At 45.1% G+C, this 20,818-nt stretch overlaps 3 protein-coding genes across 8 annotated transcripts in view; 2 read left to right on the top strand and 1 right to left on the bottom strand.

Moving 5' to 3' along the window:
* The window catches only part of LOC110979172 (exosome complex component 10-like), a 36,647-nt gene extending 29,287 nt beyond the window's left edge, over nt 1-7,360 (bottom strand). For all 6 annotated transcript variants that reach the window (XR_015424039.1, XR_015424040.1, XR_015424041.1 and 3 more), the window contains exons 1-14: nt 7,245-7,360; nt 6,741-6,877; nt 5,115-5,238; nt 4,881-4,994; nt 4,539-4,698; nt 4,059-4,164; nt 3,620-3,806; nt 3,285-3,428; nt 2,833-3,023; nt 2,560-2,716; nt 2,065-2,145; nt 1,663-1,781; nt 879-993; nt 583-733 (exon numbers count right to left, since the gene is read on the bottom strand). Coding sequence is in view for 2 of the 6 variants with exons in the window: in XM_022234747.2 (XP_022090439.2) it covers nt 583-733; nt 879-993; nt 1,663-1,781; nt 2,065-2,145; nt 2,560-2,716; nt 2,833-3,023; nt 3,285-3,428; nt 3,620-3,806; nt 4,059-4,164; nt 4,539-4,698; nt 4,881-4,994; nt 5,115-5,238; nt 6,741-6,877; nt 7,245-7,346 (1,888 nt within the window). In the remaining 4 variants the exon portion in view is untranslated. The remainder of the gene's footprint in view (nt 1-582; nt 734-878; nt 994-1,662; nt 1,782-2,064; nt 2,146-2,559; nt 2,717-2,832; nt 3,024-3,284; nt 3,429-3,619; nt 3,807-4,058; nt 4,165-4,538; nt 4,699-4,880; nt 4,995-5,114; nt 5,239-6,740; nt 6,878-7,244) is intronic.
* A 107-nt stretch (nt 7,361-7,467) lies between these two features.
* LOC110979176 (uncharacterized) lies at nt 7,468-11,087 on the top strand. Its single transcript, XM_022234755.2, has 5 exons — nt 7,468-7,993; nt 8,250-8,401; nt 9,264-9,381; nt 9,644-9,702; nt 9,848-11,087. The coding sequence occupies exons 1-5, from the start codon at nt 7,730-7,732 to the stop codon at nt 9,951-9,953; spliced, it is 699 nt and encodes a 232-aa protein (XP_022090447.2). The 5' UTR covers nt 7,468-7,729; the 3' UTR covers nt 9,954-11,087.
* A 3,978-nt stretch (nt 11,088-15,065) lies between these two features.
* On the top strand, nt 15,066-20,710 carry LOC147795260 (uncharacterized; the record flags this gene model as incomplete). The annotated part of the gene is made up of 6 exons (XM_087132132.1): nt 15,066-15,199; nt 15,672-16,061; nt 16,458-16,814; nt 17,184-17,351; nt 17,677-18,336; nt 20,468-20,710. Coding segments are annotated over exons 2-6 (1,797 nt in total), but the record flags the coding sequence as incomplete, so codon positions are not given.
* Nucleotides 20,711-20,818: the final 108 nt, after the last annotated feature.

The following is a 20,818-nucleotide window of genomic DNA, read 5'->3' as shown; positions in this document are numbered from 1 at the left end:
ATAGTGGGGGAAATCTGTCATTGTTTTGAAAGATTATACCACTGTTTGTGGCATTCCGCGCGAGCGGATTACCACAGGGACAAAAGTGCTCCAGTGCTCCAGGGATGAGCGATGAAATACCACTGCATGCTAATCTGGCCCCTACTGAAATGATGCTAAAAATGCACTGTGCCAGTTTCGGGAACAAAACAAAATTACATAACACCACACAATCTGGGCTCTCTTTACAAGGCAGCAGGCCTGGCTGAAATACATGGGCATCAATGGAGGTTGCCTGTCAGATTAGAGTAGTCACCAGACAGTCATTCGTGTGGGTGTAATTGTCCAGTTAATGAAGCTATAATTTTATGAAGAATTTTGAAAATGGAAAATCTTGAAAATCACACGGTTTTACGTCACGTAACTTCAAATTACACCCGGCAGCAAGTGGTTAAAAACACCCAATTTCACAACCACTGAATGAATCATTCATGTTAAGCTTGATTTTGATTGGACATTCGAGAAAAAAATGTGGTATTTGACTCTTGCTGGGCAGGTGTAAGCTATGTGTTGTAAAATTGTGAGTTCTTACATAATACTTACTGTTATTTTGGTCTGGGACGTCTTGCTGTGGTGTAGGGTCATGAGGACAGTACAGGAGACTGTTTAGTGGTCTAGGGGTCTGTTTGATTGGGGTAGGGGTCTCCATTGGTGACGATGGGGAGGCAAATATCTTGGGACTTGGGCTCGGTTTCTGAGGACAGTAGCGAGGACAAAAGAGACGCAAAAATGCAACACGTGAATTGAGGAATTGAGAGAAACACAGTGTGGAAATCAGCTAACCAGAGAAAAAATTCACACGCCTGTGAATTCCGCTTGATACTGAGGGTTGGTCCTACCTTGATGCGGCCTTGGTACATCCTGGCTTTTAGGACCAGCTGATGGACCTCGTTCAGTTGTTGTCGCACCAACGGGGGGATGGGATTACAGCAGGCCAACACTCCATGGGGCTCCCTGGTGGACACATCACAAGAATGGAAAAACTGTTGAAGGCTACCTTTTCATAAGAACATTTTTGGTCCATTCCATGCCCCCATCTATTAGCCAGGTTTTGCTTCTGAACATTCTGAATGAACAACCCTCGCAGTTAAAGAGTTTATAGACACAAGGCATTCTTTAAACGCATGTATAAAGAGGCCCCTTAACTATGGCAACAGAAATTATATTTAACATTCATCAAAAGCGGGTAACTACAGAAATATAAAAGGATCGTGTCTGCAGCACCAACTGCCCCGTAAAATCTCACTATTGTCCAACATCTGTCCCGAGCTGAAGTGCACCCTATTCGGGGAAAAGAAACACAGGTGGTTACAAGCAGGTTCCTGCACGCGTTCTGCATGTATACAAGACCATACATGCTAAAGTAAATTAGTTACGCGTACTCAACGTGCTCCGCGTCAAACGCGCATAAACTTGCGCGCATTATGGCGCGCCTATGCGTTGAGTACCAAAAAAACATGCCCTCGTTTGTTCCGCTCGCAGAGGATAACACTGGCCAATAAAAACGCAGCATGTGTGGTGAGCTGAGGCTCAATGACAGAGAATCTAAACGTATTTGAAAGCGGGGAGAGCAGAGTCTGCGATGTCAACCTGACTGGATTGACACAGTTCGTGACACCTCACCTTGGAAGATTCTCGGCAACTTGGAAGAGCATGTGATTTGGTAGGACGTAGCCTGTGCTTTCGTCTTCCTGTCTTCCTACCCGGTCCCTCCAAGCATACAGCAGCTTAAGTGCCTCGTACTGCATATTAAAACATAGGTCTACTATAACATGGGTCGACAAATTTACGAAGTTTCAAACTGGCCTGTTTTCTACAAACCCTTCAACCTGTGACACTTATGCAAATTGGTCCGAAGTCTGAGGTCTTTCCAACTTGTCTGATTCCCAACTTGGCGGCATTGCATGCCTCTGCAGACATAAAGAGCTTGATTACATCCTAATACCGAAGAGATGATTGACCCTATTGATGAAGGCTTCCAATCGTCTCTAGGAGAAGCAAAGGATGGACACTTCCGCTACCTACCTGTTTTGGATTGAAGGACTTCTTGCTGCGTTTCCACAGAGTTAGGTAGGAATCGTCTGTGAAAATGAGCTTCTTGTAGCGCTGTAGTTAAAAAGAGAGAAAGACAAAATTCTGTGACGACTCAAAGACTGGACAGTTTTAGCAATGTGACACACTTGCAAAGGGTCAACTTCAATGGAAAGAACTCTCGGTGTGGGGCCTCCGTTGATGATAAAGAGAGCAAATGTTCCAGCAAGCAATGACCTCGTATGAGGTGTACTTGAACATGCTTGATGAGGTGTCTACCGTACAGAGTAATTAACATGTTGCCCCCGCCTCTCCATTTGTCACCAGTGAGGGCGTATTCAAGCACGAAAGCAGAAAGGAACCACGCCTCAGTGTGATGCTCTTGCAGCAGATAATGAGACCTAGAGTGAACCAGGATCTCCCGAGTCTGGAACCTTTAACGATGATTCTCGGGACTGAAACCAAAGCCAGTGACAAAAATTCTCTTACCCGGAGGCAGACCTGTCTGCTTTGCTCCAGGGTCTGCTTCAGCAGGTTGTTGGCCTTGTTACCTCTCTCGATCAGCTCGTTCTTCATACGGTGATATATGTACAGCAAGTAGTGGGTGTCGGCACGGCTGTAGCTGATCATCTCCTGGGGCAGAGGTCTGCAAAGGTCAGAGGTCAGAGAAGCTGTCATTTAACACTTGAGAATTCTAAGCTGTCACACTGGTCTTCACAGATTTTGCAGAGCCATCTTCCAACCTGTGCATGCAGCACGTACCTTATCCTCCAATCAGCAAGCTGGTAGGATTTGTCAGGGGACAGGCCGCAGTAGAGTTGGAGCAGGTGAGCGAGGGAGTTTCGGGCCTTGCCGAGGATGCGAGAGGCCTGGCCGGTGTCAAACATGTTGACCACGTAGAGGCCGAGGTCCCGCTGCAGCCATTCCACATCCATGTCAGCCCCGTGGAAGACCTGATCACAATTTTTAAACAAACATCCGTCGGCATGAAACAAGAGATTTTTTCAATTCACAAATGGGCTTTTTGGTTGGAGCCAGGGATGTGGTTTGACATTACACATGACTCTATGTGAAGTGGCTCAGGCCACTACCGTAGACCTGTGTGTAATTCCAAGCCACAGCCAAATATTTGGACTTGGCTGAATGTGTATAAATACACAGTCTTTGCAAGGCCACCAGATCAGATTGCAGCGAACTGTTAATAGACAGATCACCTTGACAATGGCTGGGTTGGTGAAGGAGTTGTTAAGGATTTGCAGTTCACTTCTGAGAGCCAGTGTGTCAATGATGTAGTCATGGCGACCCGTCGAGATCTGCATGAGGCAGGTGAAACCCTGGAATGACCGGTAGGAGTGGTGCTGCAAGCCATGGAGAGAAACACAACATGAACTTGGGCTTCCTAGTTACCTCGCAAATTAGAATAAAAGGGTGTTCTTGAAGACAGTGACTAATTGACACAAAGGTGAAAAAGATAAAAAGCAAACTGGGTGGGGAGGGCAAGTAAAGACAGACTGACAAAGTCGTCCACTCATCAGCAGACTGATCGCACCTCTAAATCAACGGCAAATTCATTCAGCGAGTCCAGCGTCCGACTGAGTTCCTCCAACTGCTCCACTGTGTCCACCAGCGTGAGCGGGGTTGTGTCAAGGGGTTCGTAAGAGGGCGAGTCCACGGGGAGAAGCATGGAGGGGTCGGGAACGAAGTGGTCCAGCTCATACTGGTAGGGGTGGGCCGTACTGGGGTGGGGGAGGGGAGTAAAATGATGTTAATGAGTAACAATTAAGGGTGGCAAAAGTCACTTCAATAGTAGTCGGTAACTCCAGACAGATGGAAACAATTTTAAACGCAACTGAGCATCAGTAATGGTGGATATGTGCCCTTTATAAATATCCAACGTTATCGTTGTCTAGGAGCCTCTTCGAAAGCGCATTAGCCAATTGGCAACAATGTTACATAAATAATTCAGAGGAACATTGTTTGTGGCCTACATGTCTTCACTTTCATCAGTTCCCACTCGCTGCTGATGGATGAAGGCTGAGACTGCATCGGGAATGTCTTTGCCTTCTGACTTGCTTTTGCTTGGAGACAATAACGCTGGGTGGGACAATAAGAAACGAAACCACATCATTTCACTCGGTTTGCACAACGGGAATCACAGCACAAGTAGAGAAGAAATGAGTTTTAATAAATGGGCAAACACAAATGGTTCCTGCTCTTAATTTGAACATGAACATTTCCACTGGAACCTTCAAACTTCCCAGAGTTAAAAAACTCTCACTCACTCGCCACAAAAAAAATGGATTAAAATGGATGAACACAAATGGTATTTGTTCTTGATTTGAATATTATGACACTTTTGATGTAACTTTGCAAACTTTAAAAAAGGTCCAAAAAAGTCCTCCTCACCCCAGCGAAAATAAATTTGCCTGGCCTTTGAACTTTCTACAAGCATTTCTAGTGTCATGTACCTTTATTGAGCGGTTTCAAGGCGTTTGGCTTGCTGGTGATGATTGGGACAAACGGTGTGTTGCTGTTGTTGATCTTATCCTTGAACTTCAGCTGCGGTCGGGAAATGTTCTTGGCATGCATGAGGTGAAACGATCGACCCTTTTGTGACTCTGTAGAACTCTGGGGAGAGAAGTAAAAAAATGGCATTCATGCTAAGGTTCAAAGTCCTGCGAAATACCACACACAATGTAAAGAGATTCCAAGGAATTTCAGAAGGAATCCAATGTGATACTCTTTTGACTTAAAGGTTAGCATAGAATTCAGGAGTCTTCACCGACAGCTCGAGGGCTTGTACCACGCACCTGTTGGTTCCAGCTGGCCACTATGAGCTTGGGAGGAGCCTTGGGCTGGGAGCCTGGGGGGAGAGCTGCCTTGCCTGGCTTGATCAGTCCGGTGGCTTCATCCAGGAGCAGACCCTGGTTGGACGGAAAACCACAACTTGAAGACGTTAGTGACAGAATAAGGGACAGAAACTACACGAGATTACTGAAGACTTGTAAATTCAGGTGATCTGGTTAGGAAGTTGAACCCCTCACCACTTTCTCAAGAATGGTGTCATTTGTCTCGATGATTGCATCCGTCTTGTCTTCAAGCTCAGGGGCAGAGCTTCCCCCTGTCAGATGCGCTTTACTGCCTTGGAGATGCATGAGGCCATTGATGCTGTTAAATTGGAAAAAAAAATTGCACGTCAATCAAATAAAGGAGACACTTAAAAAGACAAAGAATACCCACCTCAAAATGGTGTAAGCACGAAAAATAAATTGCACCAAATTTCTTCCATATCAGTTTGTCCATGTAACTATCAAAAGAGAATCTTATTTGCAAATATAACAAAGGGAGGTACTTTTAACTCTAGCAAATGCAATTTCTTACGTGACAACACTTTAGCTTTTGTACCAAGCACAAATAGGTTCATATAATAATAATATCGATTTTTATGGCGCACTTACATGTATTTGGAAAACTGATCAAGGCATAATTCCATTATTATTATCCCTGTTCACTGGGCCCATGAAACATTCCAAATACTCCCTGGAGAGTATACAGCTCGATGCTGCCATTTCGGCGCAAAGCAGCTAAATCAACCCCAATAACCATCTCTGCCCTCACAGATGCCCAATTACTCCTGGGTGGAGAGAAGCAATGAGTGGCAAAGTGCCTCGCCCAAGGGCACACGCACCATGACCCCAGGCTGGATTCGAACCCGCAACCTGTGGTTTTACCCGCTGACTATGAATCCCATGCTCTTCACCTCAAGGCCACGGCACTCCACGATGTAACAATGTCAAGTTCCAGGTGTGAAATACAAGAACACAGTGTTGCTTCTTCAACAGAATGGGTACAAAGAGGATGAATCCATTCCAGTATGGGGGAAAATGGACCTCCACTAAAGTCGGAAACTGCTTCAGCTGAAGTTCTTAATCCTCAGTATGTTTTGATATGACTTGTGTATATACTTGTGGGGGGCGGGGTTGAATGCTCTGTATCATATAGCAGACACAGACATGAATGGCTGGTGGGTTTGTTGTGGTGGTCGTTTTGTTCCACCTGACCTTATTGTAATATTATCTTAATTTTAATTTTCCTTGTTTTAATGTGTTTTATGACTTTGTAAATCATTTGTTTCAACTTAACCCTAACCCCCAAGGGTTGCTAGCCCTAACCTTCCCCATTTACACAAAGTTAAACACCCATATGGGACTTGGTGCACACAGGCTGTTGGACTTTGTTTTTCTGAGGTATGCCATACCCAATGCAAAAGCCAGCTGTTATGGGCCTACCAGACCTATCCCTGTAACAGAATTCAACACTTTACTACTGTTTAATTCTGTGTGGTTGGGGAAGGTTAGGGTTAACCTGTTTTTGATGTACTGTTTTGAGTTATTTAATATGTATTTATATAAACAAGTTTTAGTAAGAATGTTAAATTGCACTGCACCTTCAAACAGCATGTTGCTGAAGCTGGCACATTAAAAATTCATTATTATTACCATTATTAATCTCTAAAACCTGAGCAGCACCTGTGTCTACAGAGCTGAATGATAACCGATGGCAATTGATGAAAAACCCGAGAACCCCTGATGCCACTGTGCCTATACCTGTAGCAATGTACCTGTAACGGGGGAAAGACATGATTCAGCCCCTTTTAACCTCAAACTTACTTCTGCAGAAGTCTTTCAGACTGGCTGTGGCAGTACTGGCGAAAAGTCTCGTAGCTGGAGTAGAAGTCATAGTCATCGCCGTGCGGAGGGAGGGCATGTGCAGCCTTCGTTGCTAACATCAGTCGACCCAGGGTTTGCTGTGAGACAAAAAGACAAAAGGCGCCCATCTCTCAATTCATATATATCTTTTTTCTGACCAGTCTCATCATGCTCATGGTTTGTGCACAAGTTGTCCAGTGGTGTCTGTATATGGAACTGTTTCCCTTTCACACTATACCGAAGAATTTTCAGTTATTTTTAACACGTTGCAGCAAAACTGAGAAAAAGCGTGCAAATCTCTGACGGTTGCCCTTTGCCCAGCATGCCCAGACACGAATTGAGTGCAATAAAAATGGAACCACGACAACCTCCATGACCTCCGCCCGAGTAATGTTCTCCCAGCGTAACAGAATGGACCTTGGACATTACTACTGGCACCACAAATGACCTAAGCTTTAGATGTACCTGGGAGAAAGTGGCTACATCTTTAACACCTGGAAACAATTCGTCACTTTCCGGGACAAATTCGACAGCTTCTTGATCATCCGTGTTACTGGTGGTCGCCATTTTGGTTTTTCGACCCGACTGGTACCTGTAATCTTTTATTAACTTAATAATTTGGGGTTGGAAAGATGCCTGGCTAAACCTACACGTAGTAGAGCGCCCCCACAAGATCGAAACCCTCCAGGTGAATGAGTTGGAACATGAGTTAGTTGCTGTATGTTATGCGTGAACACGTCTTGCCCTTTTGATGCACTTTTACAATTTTTGTGACAATTATTGGTGCTTGACTTTCGCCGTCATTTTGATATAAAGATACACTGAACAAATAGAAGTGCAATGGAGTTCCAGTTGATAAGAATGTACCTGGGAAGAGTTTTTCTTAGTTGATATTTCGGCAGAATTTTTCCCTGTGCCCGTGGAGTCAAGCTGTGTACTTTTCTTTAGCAATGGCTAACTTGAATGCAGATTTAAGGTCGTACCTATCAAGCTCTAAGAACGGATCATCTGGGGCAGGAGAAAGCGGCGGCTTTGCGGCGTCTGGGAAACGGACGCTGAACACGATGACCAACTGGTGGAGGGGGAGTGGTGATGGAGGAGAAGGGGGTGAAGGGGAGAAGATGTTGGCAGGGGATGTTGCCAGCAAACCGGCGGAGGATGATGGAAATGGTTGGTTCAACCAGGCGCAGAAGGATCCCTTCTGCCCAACGCTGGTAGGTTTTTATCTTGGGCTGGTTCTGACAATTGGTAAGATCACACGATCGCTCTGCACGACAGGTCGATTCTGCCTGAAATCTCCAACTTACTTCCCTTTTTGTAGTTGATGGTGTATACCATTTATGTGTAGACGGTTTTTGCATCCCACTTCCTTGAGAATGAAATGCCAAGAAAGTTGAGTTGATGGACAGGACAAGTGAAAAGTATTTCAAAATTGGCAACTTTTTCTCGTCCGCCTGGCATTTATTTCAGAGTAAGCGACAGAGAATCCTGGGCTTCATGACTTTCATCGTAGCAGGGGCTTTCTGCTTTGGTCTTGCTGCTGTTTATGCCCCATTCATTGTCCTGCGAGCTCGGAAATTTGCGTTGTTGTACACCATGGGAAGCCTGTTCACCATAAGCAGGTAGACACCTCGTGAAAAGTGGAATGCTGGCAAGGTTGTTAACTCCCCCCACCCAGGTGCCTTTTTGCATTTTAACCTTGCAGAAACCTGCTAAATCAATGAAAAACGGGAAAACTGTAAGTAAGTCTCGGCTTTATTTTCCTTCCCACAGGATCTTTCAAAATCCACTGGTTTTTAAAGGGTTTGGGAGGGTAAGAAGTCCAGGCTAAGGGGTTTGCGTGTAATCAGTGGGAACAGTTTTCACAAGGAGCCACGTTGGACATCAACATTTTACGCCAATGTGGCATGGTTGATTTCATGAACAGAGATTTAATATCAGAGAGGCATAGAATTTTGTTCTCTGGTATGGACACTGGTAGAACCTTACGCTACTGGCATACCAAAAAGCTGCTAGATATTATGAACAGCACTCTCAATTGACTTGATACATGTACTTGACAGTCCTGATGTACGCCCTGACTACCTTGTGTGTCTGAAAGTTACTACTGTGGCTAGAAACAACCCAGATGCCACTGAAGGCCACTGGCTAGCGGCTGTGGCCACTTCCATGGAAAAGTGTGTTACTACTAATAGCCACAGCCAGTTGAGTCAAACATGCAATAATTATGTTCGTAGGGACTTTTCCATATGAAATCCAACATTCAACACTCTGAGGGAGCCAAATGGGGCTTACTTTTCTCTCGAAAGTCCCCTTGGCATCAAGCCTCATGTAAAGTGAAAGTGGCGTAGGCTGTCCCTTCCTGGATCCTGCAAAATCCAACTATACCACCTGGTGGATTTCCAAGGATCAGGAAGGGATGGGGTGGTGTTATTTGGGGGAAATCTGACCTTGGCAATGAAATAAAATCTTATCGGTTTCCAGTTTCTCCCTCCTGTGGGGTCCTTGGTACCACCTGAAGCACCTCTTCTCGTCAGACAGGCTACCCTTCACTGTCATCTACTTCACGTCAATGTTCCTAACACTGTATTTTTCCTTGATGGTGAGTTCACTGTTACAACTATTTTCAATGAAGCAAACTTCTTTTTCACAAATATTCTCTCAAGTGTAGGAGAAACATGTCTGATTGCACCAGGGCGGCCTTTGCATTTTTGTGAAAATACTAAAACAATTTTTTGGGGGGCTGGATAGGGAAGCCTCAGGTTATGCAAATACTGGAAATGCGTGTGTTTTTTATGCTTGAACTGTTTGTCCGTTGTGAGGCTTGACATTGTTTCCTTTTTTTTTCTGTTTTTCTCTCACAGAGACAGTCAACCTTACCCACAGTTATCTGCGCCGTTTTCCAAATTATTGCTTTAGTCTGGTAAGTCTGTCTTGTTATTGTTTACTTATTGAAGTTGCGGTGGAAAACACCACAGAGCCCCTTCTTGAAAGTATAGCATCGGTTCTGCATTTTCTATCAATTAGTTTGAGAAATGAAGTTTTTTTGGGATACCTCTGTACTGCAGGTACATTGTGAGTTACATTCCGGGCGGCCAGACAGGACTGAAGTTTTTCTCTAAGCTCTGCAAAGCGGCAGCCAGCAAGACACTTTCTAACGCGTTGCCCGTGTAGGCTGTCTTCTCATTATCCCACGCCAACTCATCTCATGGAGCCGGCCCTTGAGTACTCGGAGTTTCTCTGGCGTCAGGCCATAATTGAAATGGCGGCACGGCTTGCATCAATTCCAGGAGGAACCATTGATCTTTGGAATGGTTCACACAGAGCTTTTCAGTAGGAGTTCTAAAGCCCAGCATAGGGGCCCTGAACAAAAGAAGTAGCCGTTGGTCATCTAACAATATCATCCCCTGAGGCTGACTTAACGCAGACGATTTTGGCATAGCTGTATGGTTGCTTGTGGGCATTGGGCTCGATGCCAATACAGTTTTAATAGTCAGTGCCTCTTCGTCGTTGGTCAGGGAGTACTTGTGCTCTGAATCTGCAGAGAGTGGGACCTCACGGTGATATGCACTTGGCCAGAATTATATAGCAACTTGTACGTTGACATACCTGTATTGAACTTGCTGTTCAAAAGATGCAGCCCTGCCTACTGTTACTGGAATTTTCAGACTTCAGAAGTTTGGAGAAGCTGTCCACAGACACGTACCTGACAAGAGAAGATAAATAAAATCAATTTTTTTTCCATCATGTATGGAATTCCCAACCTTGGCAGTTAAACCTACTTAGGTTTCACATAGGGAGGGAATTTTTGTGAAGTTGTAAATTGTCTTGCTCAAGACACAACAAAGGACTCGATGCCTGGTTTTGAGACCCCTGGTACCACTTGCAGATGTGACCCACTTTTTTGAACTCAAAATGTGTAAATGTAGATGTAAACATTTTTTCCTCACGTTCTCGTGGATAATTGTAAATTATTATTTGTCAACATCTGAAAGCTATTTGCTGTAAAAAAAAAGAAACTACTCAACAACTTGAAGTTGTTGACAGACTGAAAATGTTTGAATTAATCACAGAGTTGTTTTTTTAAAATCTCCTTGCATCGTTGTGCAATCTGCAAGCTTGCTTTTACAGTCTAAAAATATTAACCACAGAGTGTGAGTTTGCATCTATTTGTTCACTAGCTTTGCGTCTTTTTTGAGATGATCAGCCCCTGCAAGGCATGCCTTTTATTTAACAGATACTTTGGTGTGTTTTGTATGGAAAAAAAAGTGGCATAAAGGAAATCTTGGAAGAAACTTGCTCCTTAAATGTCTGGTTGATTTCTTTGCGCATCTGTTGTGTGTAGCTTGAGAACTCACCTGTCAGACCCACTTACATGTTCAGAGGGAATTGTAGAAAATACTATTTTTTGGCATGCAGAGAACTTTATAGACTAATATATCCAGTTCTGCCCGTACCTTAGCCTGGTCTGCCAGCGCTTAATAAAGCATCTGCTAGCATGGTGCACATGAAATATGCATTAGATGTCGAACCTCCAACATAGAAACCCCAAAAATGAATGCTTCCCGGGGAGCTTTGAGGTCTGTGAAAATCCTCTTCCATAAGGCAAGTCTCGTCAGAATATTTTCCACGTCGACTGAATGTTCTAGAAACTCGGTTTGTAGGTCAGTCTCGATATTCTGCTCTGTGTAACGCTCGATTTGTCAAAATGAATGTGATAATGTGACCCACAGACGGCCAGGAAAAAATGTTCAAAATCAGTTTTTAACTTATTCACAGCCTCGTGGTCGAAATGTAAACATAGCCCTCGCATTTAATTCAATTAGCTCGGAGTTGATAGAGAGGTTGATATCTCTTGTCACCGAGTCGAGTTGTCGACTTGGTGATTTTATGTTGTTCTTGCCATTTGAATATTTTGCTTTCTAGTACTAATCAGCTTTTGGAGAAACTAATTTCAGAGTTACAAATTCGACAGTTGCACTGCGTGTTGCGATTAGGGCCTACTATGAATTTTAAAGCTCTTGAAGTGGTGACAACATACAATGAATATGTCCATCGTGAATACAGTTGATCGTGAATAACGATTAATGTCAGGAACACATTGTGCTTGCTTTCCTTAAATATCTCGTGCCTCTCAATTTGAATGGAATTTACCGTGAAAAGACATGGAACGAGTCGTATGGTGCCACCACTGATGGCCGAATTCATCAATTATGGAAATGTGCCTTACGGCATGCAAGTCCAATCCGGAAATGCAGACATTGTCTCTTCTGGCTAGAAGCCGTTAGCAGAAAATTTCTTTCGAAGCTAACGTCATTCTGTTTTGCATTTGGGTCATTGCTTTTTATATTTTGATCCCTCTGGCCGGTACACGTTAATAATAAGCCCACACATTGTTCCATCCAGCTCTTCTTGCAAGAAGCTCCAATCTTGTTTGCCGGAAATGCGTATGATAACGCCTTCACGTGTTTGTCAGGCGAGGGCGCTAATCCTCCCCTATCCGGTCGTTTTATCCATGTGTCAATATAACTACGAAGTTCGGGGGACCACGTCTTGCGTCGTGCACGCAGTACACAGCCTGTTGATTAGGAAGACATCTAAATCTGTACGGCCCCGCGCCCTTTCGATCGTGGGCGTATTTTCTGTTTGTCGTCACACATCGAACGACTGCCACTTCTGTGACGCTCAGACGCTGGCGTGCAGTTGTCGAAACTTGGGCCCACATTGGGAGTCCAAGTTGACAGTTTGCAGACACCAATACGGAAGATTATTACAAAGGCGCCCACGCTCAGGCCTCTACTCTCTAATTTACGGAATGGACTTTTCTTCTAAGACCCATGGCGCTGAATTCCATGGCTAGCCGGGGGGAGGGGGCGCAAGGGGCGGCTCCCCCCCCCATCTTAGAAGAGCCTGGTTACACCACTGGCTTTATATATAGTGCAGTGTTTTTTGTGGGGGTGGGGCCATGGGTCAACTCGCCTGTGCAAGCTGAACTCAATGACTATGCATGAATGATACTCCCTGAAGGTGCCTGCGCGATTTGTCAGTGGACCTCTCTAGCTCAAAACATAAAAAAATGAACACTGAACTCAAACATGGGGGTCACTGACTGGGTGCGTTTCTTTGATGGGGATCCAGTGTGAACTTGGGGGGGGGGTGATTTGCTAAAACACGCTATTTTCAAAAGTGGGCTCTCCAATATATCACACATTTCCACCGTCTCCGCTTGCGCTGCCACTGGTTGTAAAAATCTGAAATGTTTATAGAAATCAGGTGTAGATGGTAGCTCTACAGTGCCATATTGAAAGCATACTTAGCAAAATGCGTATTATTGTCGTTTTATGAGTCAGCCTGAATACTCACCATGCGATCGTACGGTCACTGGCTCACCTACCCTGAGACGTACCGAGGGCTCATCCCTCACATCAGCCGACTGTTAATAATGCAGGAGTAACAACCCCCCCCCCCAAAAAAAACAAGTGTTTTCTTTTGATTCCCTGTTATTCCCCTTCAGTCATAGGCATGACCATTTGCTTCCCTTATTATCCATCAATTCTGTACAAAGTCTCGGCGTCGTCGGGACTTTCCTGATGCTTTATTTTTGGACTTAATATCTGCATGTCCCATTATTGTTCGTGACAAAATATCCTTCGACGTGGAACTCGATTTTAATCATGGATCAGAAAGATCCAATAAAGTACCTTCTTAATTTAAGACAGTCTCCAAGACTAGCGGACACACACCTTTCAATTATTGATGCTCGGGATCGTTGATATACGTAAATGTGATTTCCCCCTACACAATGCAAACCAATCCTATTACGTATTATCCAAAAGGTTGATTTTTTTCCCCTGGTGAATTTCAGACTGTCCGCCCACACAACTTGCCAAGTTAACCACGTTAGACATTTCAAGAAGATTTGACAGACAGGAAGGAACGACGATTTAAAAGTTGAAGTGTCCGTAACACTGCGACATCTTAAGAAAGCGACTTGATGAACTGAGGTCTAGTGGACAGAGCGCGACTCGCGCAGATATGATCAGGTAAGCAAAGATAGACGTATCAACCGTTAAGTTCAATATCGTCAACTTTGTAACGATTATGAGTGAGTGGTTTTCCTTCTTTTTCTGTTACAGACCTCTGATTTAAAACCTGTGTTCGGTTTGGAATACTGGTATATCACCATCTCTCTTGATGTCCTGTGTTCAAATCCAAGCACCGGATGATAGCTTGAGCCGATACGAAATTTTTGGCTGCTGCCAACACTTTGAGATATCGGTAAAGGCATCTGCTGCCCTTTTAAAGCATTGTGCACAATATCCTTCAGATCCGCTACCCCATACACTCTTTAACAGGGAAGCAAATCTCCCGGTTCAAGGAAAGCGCATTAAAAAGAATTATTCGGTGATTCCCAATAGTGCGCCTCTAAGAGTTTGAAACGCGTTGGCCAATTACAACGCGCGAAAGTCGTCGACCCTTTCCAAACGTGCATTGGGTGGACAAATTTCGCGCATTGTGCAAACAGTGTTAAGATGGCATGAGTGTTTTTCTTGTTTTATTTTAGTTGACTGGATGATGAAGGTGCCCCGTTTTTTCCCCCGTAAATGTCTACCCAAACCGCCAGAGTGATAATTAAAAATGTCGCTCTACTTCCAAACTACAATTTGGAACGATGCAGTAGGCCTGAGTCTGTAAACCAGCACTGAACGCGTTTGGTGTCAAGTGCACAGCTGTTTTTTTTGTGTGTGGGTGTTTGTCCAGAAAACCAGCGGCGTTGTGGTTACAACTTATCTCGATTTCGGTGTAATCTATCACGTAACATGAGGTGATTTCGGGCTTGTTTAGTTTGAAGAGGAGTAGGCCCTATTTCCGCTGAAACGTGCGAAAACTTCTGACGTTACTTTCCAATATTCCAATCAGTGCTTATGGCCGCAAACAGACGGTACCTCGCTTCAGGTTCATTCACCCGGCCCGGTTTGCTAGCGGCTCGACCTGTCGAAAAGAAGACGAAACGCAAAAAATGTTATTCACCCGGCTGCGGAAATTGGCCTGAAAGTGCACTTTGCTCGATGGTAACTTGGGTACACAAGGCAAGAACTACCACTGGGAAATACCGGTTCTATACCTTAAGGCAGAGCACGCCTCCGAGATAGCGAGGGATTGACACTACTCCGCAACACTCTGACCAGCTAGCGACTGCCCACTATTTGCACGCCGAAATCCCAGACCAATAGCTCGTGGCTATTCGAGCTGGCCGGAGCTTAACCAGACAGTGCCCATGTGGATAGCTGTGGACAGTAGGCTCGTGGGACATTGGAAACCGCTGCATAAAAAGGGCGGGCTGCTTCGTACACGGAGCAAAAATGCTAAGCAACAGCTTGAGAACCGCACGTTTTTAGGAGACTGCACCTCCTGTACTCGTAAGCATCTTCATTATCGTTTTCGTTATCAATGAGCAATTCCAAGTATTTTACAATCATCATTCCCCACCGCCTTTTTTCGCAGCCTTTGGATTTGCCGTCTGCTTCGACGGTGTCTTTAATGCCTTTCAAGCATCTTTCGAGATGCATTATTTTTCCAATCACACATCGGCAAATGCTGCATTAGTCGTGATTCGTGATTTTGTCTTTAAAAAATCATGATTCACAAATGTGCGAAATGTGTTTGTTGTTATACCTGTTCATAATATAAGTAATTTAAAGCCAGAAAAAAAATATGCTTTACGATTTTTATCCAATCATCGACTGATATACTCAATCAGTCAGTTAACTCGTTTGGTGCACTATGGAGAAACGACTTTATTGCCTGTGTCGTTGGTAGAATGTTTACTGTTAAATATCCAAATTGTCAACTGTAATCCCTTGATTGATTATTTGTTTTCAAAATTTACAGGTAGTTCCAAATTCTTGCAAAATGTCGCGAATTCAGTTGCCATTGTTTCCGACCCTGCCACTCGGGTACCTGCTCCTATTCGCCACCTGCCTGTTCCTGCTGGCCTCACTAGCTCCAGGACGGGCTGCCTTTTACCCAGCCGCTCATGCTAGGCCCTACCGGGACATCTTGGTCCAGTCAGTTCCACAGTACTACTACTATCATCCCAGCCCCGACCCAGGTTCAGGCCAGGGTATCGAGCCACCCGCGTACAACTCCGGCCGGCAGAGGAGTGCCTGGCTCTACGGCGACCGCCCAGTACTAGAACTGGAAGGAAGACCAGGAAGACGGTCTGCTTCTCAAAATGTGGAAGTTAGGGGCGACTCTAGTCCCGTGATGGTCAGCAGATGGGTGAGTTGATTGTCTTCTTGAAACATTATAGATGTACATTACAAATCCTTGATATAGTTCAACAAATCCCCGCACTCTACTCACGGGCGATGCCATCAGTATATAGCCTTGAGCAGAAGCACCCCCTCATCGATTGAGAAGTGCCAAGTTGGTGGGGAGTGTTGATTTTGTTGGTAGATGGTGGAGAGTGTTCATTTTGTTTGGTAGCAATGCTACCGAACGCGTGTATTTCATCATCGTTGGTGAACCAGCAAAGTGCCGTTCCCGCCAAAGGCACCCCCGTTGCTAAGAAATTTGCGTCCCATCTTGATACAGCTCCGGACTCATAGTCGGTCGTAATGGCTTGTTATTCTTGTTGACGGATAAAAAGGTATTTTTTTTTGCAATCTATCCCAGGCTACTCGAAACTCGGTGAGCAAAACAAACGCCCAAGCCGTGCTAGCGTCCCCTGACTACTTTGACATGGGTCTCGAAAGCAGTAGGAAGCGAGGTCCCAACAGCGGGCGAACATTCCAGGGCATGCCGCCATTCCAACCACCTCCCTCCAGCTCCGTCTTGCCTGATCTGCTTCCCCCGAACCTGTTCAACTGGACGGGGGTCATCGGTGTGCGCGCCGCGCGGGCTAAGGACGCCCCTGGTCACCCTGACAGCCGAAAGGGCCTACCGTACAACCGAAGACATCGGCACAAGGATCTGCAGCTATTTGGAGCCAACTATGACAAGAAAAGACACATCCAAGATGCCTTTAGTCAGGTAGGGGCTTTTAGACATCAGAGGAGGGATGGTGATGTCCCGCGTTCTCCATCACGCCATGGATATACAGAGTAAAATCAAACGAGGCAAGGGTACCCGCCTTTACATCATGACTGGGACTTCACTCATCAATATTAAAGGAGAATACGGTGCAGAATACTGTTTCTCGTACTTTCTTATAATTATTCACTCCCGACTTGGTTATATTTTCACCTTTTCCCAGTGTCCGTAAGATCCGTCAAGAGACTGTGCGTGTGCACAAATGTCACACGAAAGTAAGCCCAGTTTGTATCAAAACAGAGTTTAATATACATGTATGTGTATGCATTGATTTGAGAGTTTTGTGATCAAAATTTATTAAATTTGCAGAACAAGGAGAAGCGAGTCTTTGAGACGGCTGATTTATCGCTTGGAGGCTACGACAAGAAACATGCAAAGGTAGCGCACTCGCACACGAACGAGAATGGCGAACCAGAACCTTCCGTTGCTAGAGTGGATCGAGAAAAACATGATTTCCAGCATGCTCATTACGGTCAAGTGAGAGCCGTTTGTTTTGAAATCACGTGTTGGGAAAAATTCTTTGCGCTATATAATGAGATGTGTATGCAAACGTAACTTGTTATAGATCATTCCATTCATCAATGGGGTGCTCTGACGATTCTGGGTTAATGTGTGCAGCTAAAATTGGATGCAAAATGTTTGTGCCTTGTATCATTTATACCCCATTTACCGTAATACAGATTTTAACAAGTGACTTACCGACAGGAATAATGCCAAAATAAAACAATGTTCAGTCCACCCGTAATCTAGAGTATCGAAATATGTATGTCAGTATCTTCTTTGGGGAATGTTCTTCCACTAGGCTGGTCGTGATTCCAACAGTGAAACTGACAACCGGGCGTATCTGGCTTCTTCTTACGCTGCTGCTGTTCGTAACAACAGGAAGCCAGTGGTAGAGACGGCTGACTTATCCTTCGGAGGCTACGACCGGAGCCGCCTGATGAGGGACGGGCGGGGAAAGCGAAGTCACAAGCAAAGCCCGGGGCAAGTCTTCAATGTCATGCCCCCGTTCCAACCCCCGCCCTCCAGTTCCCTCCTACCGGACCTGTTCTCCCCGCACGCTGTCAACGACTCTCTGGGCATCATTGGGCAACGCCCGACGCGGCCCTCGGCCACCAATCCACGGGGGGCCCCCAGCGACCCCAGCCACCTGTCCGGAGATCACCCAATTCATCCCAGCGGCGGCCAAGGACCCCAAGCCGACCCCCAAGGGCCGAGACATGAGGGCCAAGAAGATCACCGCCAAGCCGACGGTCAGGGACTCCGTGACCAGTATGACCGTCCGGTTAAACACGCGGCCGAGATACCCGAGGCTGTAGCGGACGGGGTTTGGCACGCTCAACGATCGGAGACGCACCTCTATAGCAACCCATTCGCTTCGCTGCCCCCGGGTAGCTACCAGAAACTTCCAGCTCCCGAGTACACGGAAGAATCCGGATCTCCCCAAGAACCCATCCATGCAGTAAGTATCACAGAACGAGAAATACCACGTCAGACTCTGCGACATGACAACCATTCTGCCATGTAGCTCGTGTATGCGAACCACTTTACAGTTCTTTCTGATTCTTATATAGGCCATACACGCTGTTGAACTTTTCCTTGATTCTGTCCTGAGACAGTATCTTTGCACGTTCTTAACATGTGCATACGGCTGTACTGCAGTAAAATAACGCCATCCCATTGATGCTTAAAACGGCCGTTTCACCATAGCGCGCCCCCAAGAATTTGCAACGCGTTGGCCAATCACAGTGCGCGAAATTTGTCGACCCAATGCACGTTAGGAAAGGGTCGACAAATTTCGCGCGTTGTGATTGGCCAACGCGCTATTGTGAATCGCCCGTATTTAATGGCATTAAGTTCAGCGGAACAAAACCCTTTTACAAATGCACATCAATAACTTCACAGGACTGCATACAGAAAAGTGAGGACGAGCTAAAATGTCTTTCAAGTAATACATTGAGTGGCACATTCAATATTTAATTACTTGTAATTCATGAGAAATCACATTGTACTTGTCCTCTGCATTGGCATGCATAAGATACCCATTGGTACCGTCCACTAGAGGCGGACGGGATGTTTGTCAAGACATGCCGTGAATGGTTGGGCAAACCATCCGGGCCAACAGCATGACGTACCTAGCAAGCACTTTATATATCAAGGTCTATATAAAATGACCCTTGACACAGTAAAACGTATACTAAAACTTCTCATTTTTGAGACCCAAAGTCACTTAAGCGAAACAGATCTAAAGCACAAAAATAATACAAGGACACTGACTACCAACTAAAGAACCGACCAACCAACCAAGTGAGTACAAACATGTATCATGACTGGCCTATCGATTAACAAATTTTCACCGGCCAGACAAACATCAGACACACAAACCAGCACGGCTGCTGTCTGCAAAGTCATCCTGTCACTTCAGGCTGGCGTACAAAAAACCCACTATCTTTGACATTTTCAATAAGTAATATCCACTAGAAAAGAAGATTTGAAGGAAATCTGTAATGAGAATTAGAGTTCTTTTGAAGATTCCGTAGCGCCAGGCAGCCTCCAAATCTCGCTGTCTGAGTAATCTCTTGCTTGGAATGTCATGTAATTATAAGTATTATACCAACAGCGACCGGGCTCTTTGGGGGTGGGTGGAAGGAGGATATTCTTTCTTCAAAGCCAATTATACTTTTCTTTGTGGAGGCGTAATCCTTAAAATCCTTTTAATCATGTATATCAAATGATAGACACCCTCAAAAGGCCGACTATATATAACTGTGGAGCCGACGAAATCCAATGTATTATTGTCCTTGGAAAGAAATCCAGCTCGGCGTAATAACACTAGAGGCGAGGATATATTTGCTTTGAAGAATAAGATGTTTTTTCCTGACCGATTCCGTCAGGTTGTTTGTCGCATTCCCTGTGGAGGGTTCATCAACAAAACAGATCTGGCCTGCTGAACAGCTCGCGGGGTGGTCTTATTTCGCCTGGATTATTACAAAATTGACTGTTGAAAAGAACGCTCTCGTAGTATTTGTCAGGCTGGGTAAATTAAAATAAGAAATTCGCCATGAAATACACAAAAAAATCATCAGCAGGAAAGTATGCAATAGCACCCAAAGAGTGGTGGTTTAATGAGAAATTCCGAAATAAATCACGGGAATAACATCGTGCATGTAGGCATAGCCTAAATAGGGAAAAGGGAAAACGAGAATTCCGAAAGTTGAGGGCCATTCTGCGTTTTTCACTTTTCTTTGTTAGATACAAGGGTGTTTTTGCCATCCACAAAATGAAAAGATTTTCTGCTTCGCAATCTTGAGCGTCGTGAGTCCAATTTTCAGGGGGGATGTGAAGCACTACATCAGTTGCAAATCAGTACGCCATTAAAAGTACACAAAAAGGTAAATTGTAAGGTTTTTCTGTTAAGCAAACTGGTGATTACGTCCCTTTCATCTATTTTCTTCCTCTCTTTAGCCTCGGTAAAATTATTCATTTTTTTCCGGGGGGAAGCAAGTGCCTCTTAACTGCAATGCACATGTCAGCAGTTACTTCTTGTGAAACGGATCTCTTGTCAGATTTTCTAATCCTCCTCTACATTGCAGCGAGACGTACTGGTCAAGATCGACAGCCGGCGCCTTCAGCTGACCTACCGCCTCAACGCACCGCCTTACTTCACCTTCGAGGGCCTACTAGCGCAGCTGGCCACCTACCTGATGCCGGGATTCTGCGTAGACCTCGCCGTGACGCGCCGGGATCAGAACTGTGAGATCATCAGTCACATGGCAGCCCTTCAGACGGACCGGACACAAATCTGGCTGATCGAGATCGTGGACACGGGTGGAAACGTACGTATAGAATGTAGACCTTTATCGGGCTGCCGCCATGTTTGTCTTGTTCCCTGTAGACTCATCAGCAATAGCAAAATAACTTTGCATGCTCATAAATAAGGAAAC

Source organism: Acanthaster planci, unplaced genomic scaffold (genome assembly GCF_054643075.1).
Source record: "Acanthaster planci isolate LZ-2023a unplaced genomic scaffold, COTS_SCS Contig96, whole genome shotgun sequence".
NCBI lineage: Eukaryota > Metazoa > Echinodermata > Asteroidea > Valvatida > Acanthasteridae > Acanthaster > Acanthaster planci.
The sequence above is the reverse complement of the archived record's forward strand: the minus strand, read 5'-3'. Positions and strand labels throughout refer to the sequence as shown.

What these genes read in the sequence shown, in the direction of transcription:
- LOC110979176 (XM_022234755.2), top strand. Translation starts at nt 7,730, where the DNA reads ATGGCTAACTTGAATGCAGATTTAAGGTCGTACCTATCAAGCTCTAAG. An exon ending in AGCCTGTTCACCATAAGCAG is followed by an intron (nt 8,402 to 9,263) that starts GTAGACACCTCG and finishes ATCGGTTTCCAG; the next exon opens with TTTCTCCCTCCTGTGGGGTC. An exon ending in CAAATTATTGCTTTAGTCTG is followed by an intron (nt 9,703 to 9,847) that starts GTAAGTCTGTCT and finishes TCTGTACTGCAG; the next exon opens with GTACATTGTGAGTTACATTC.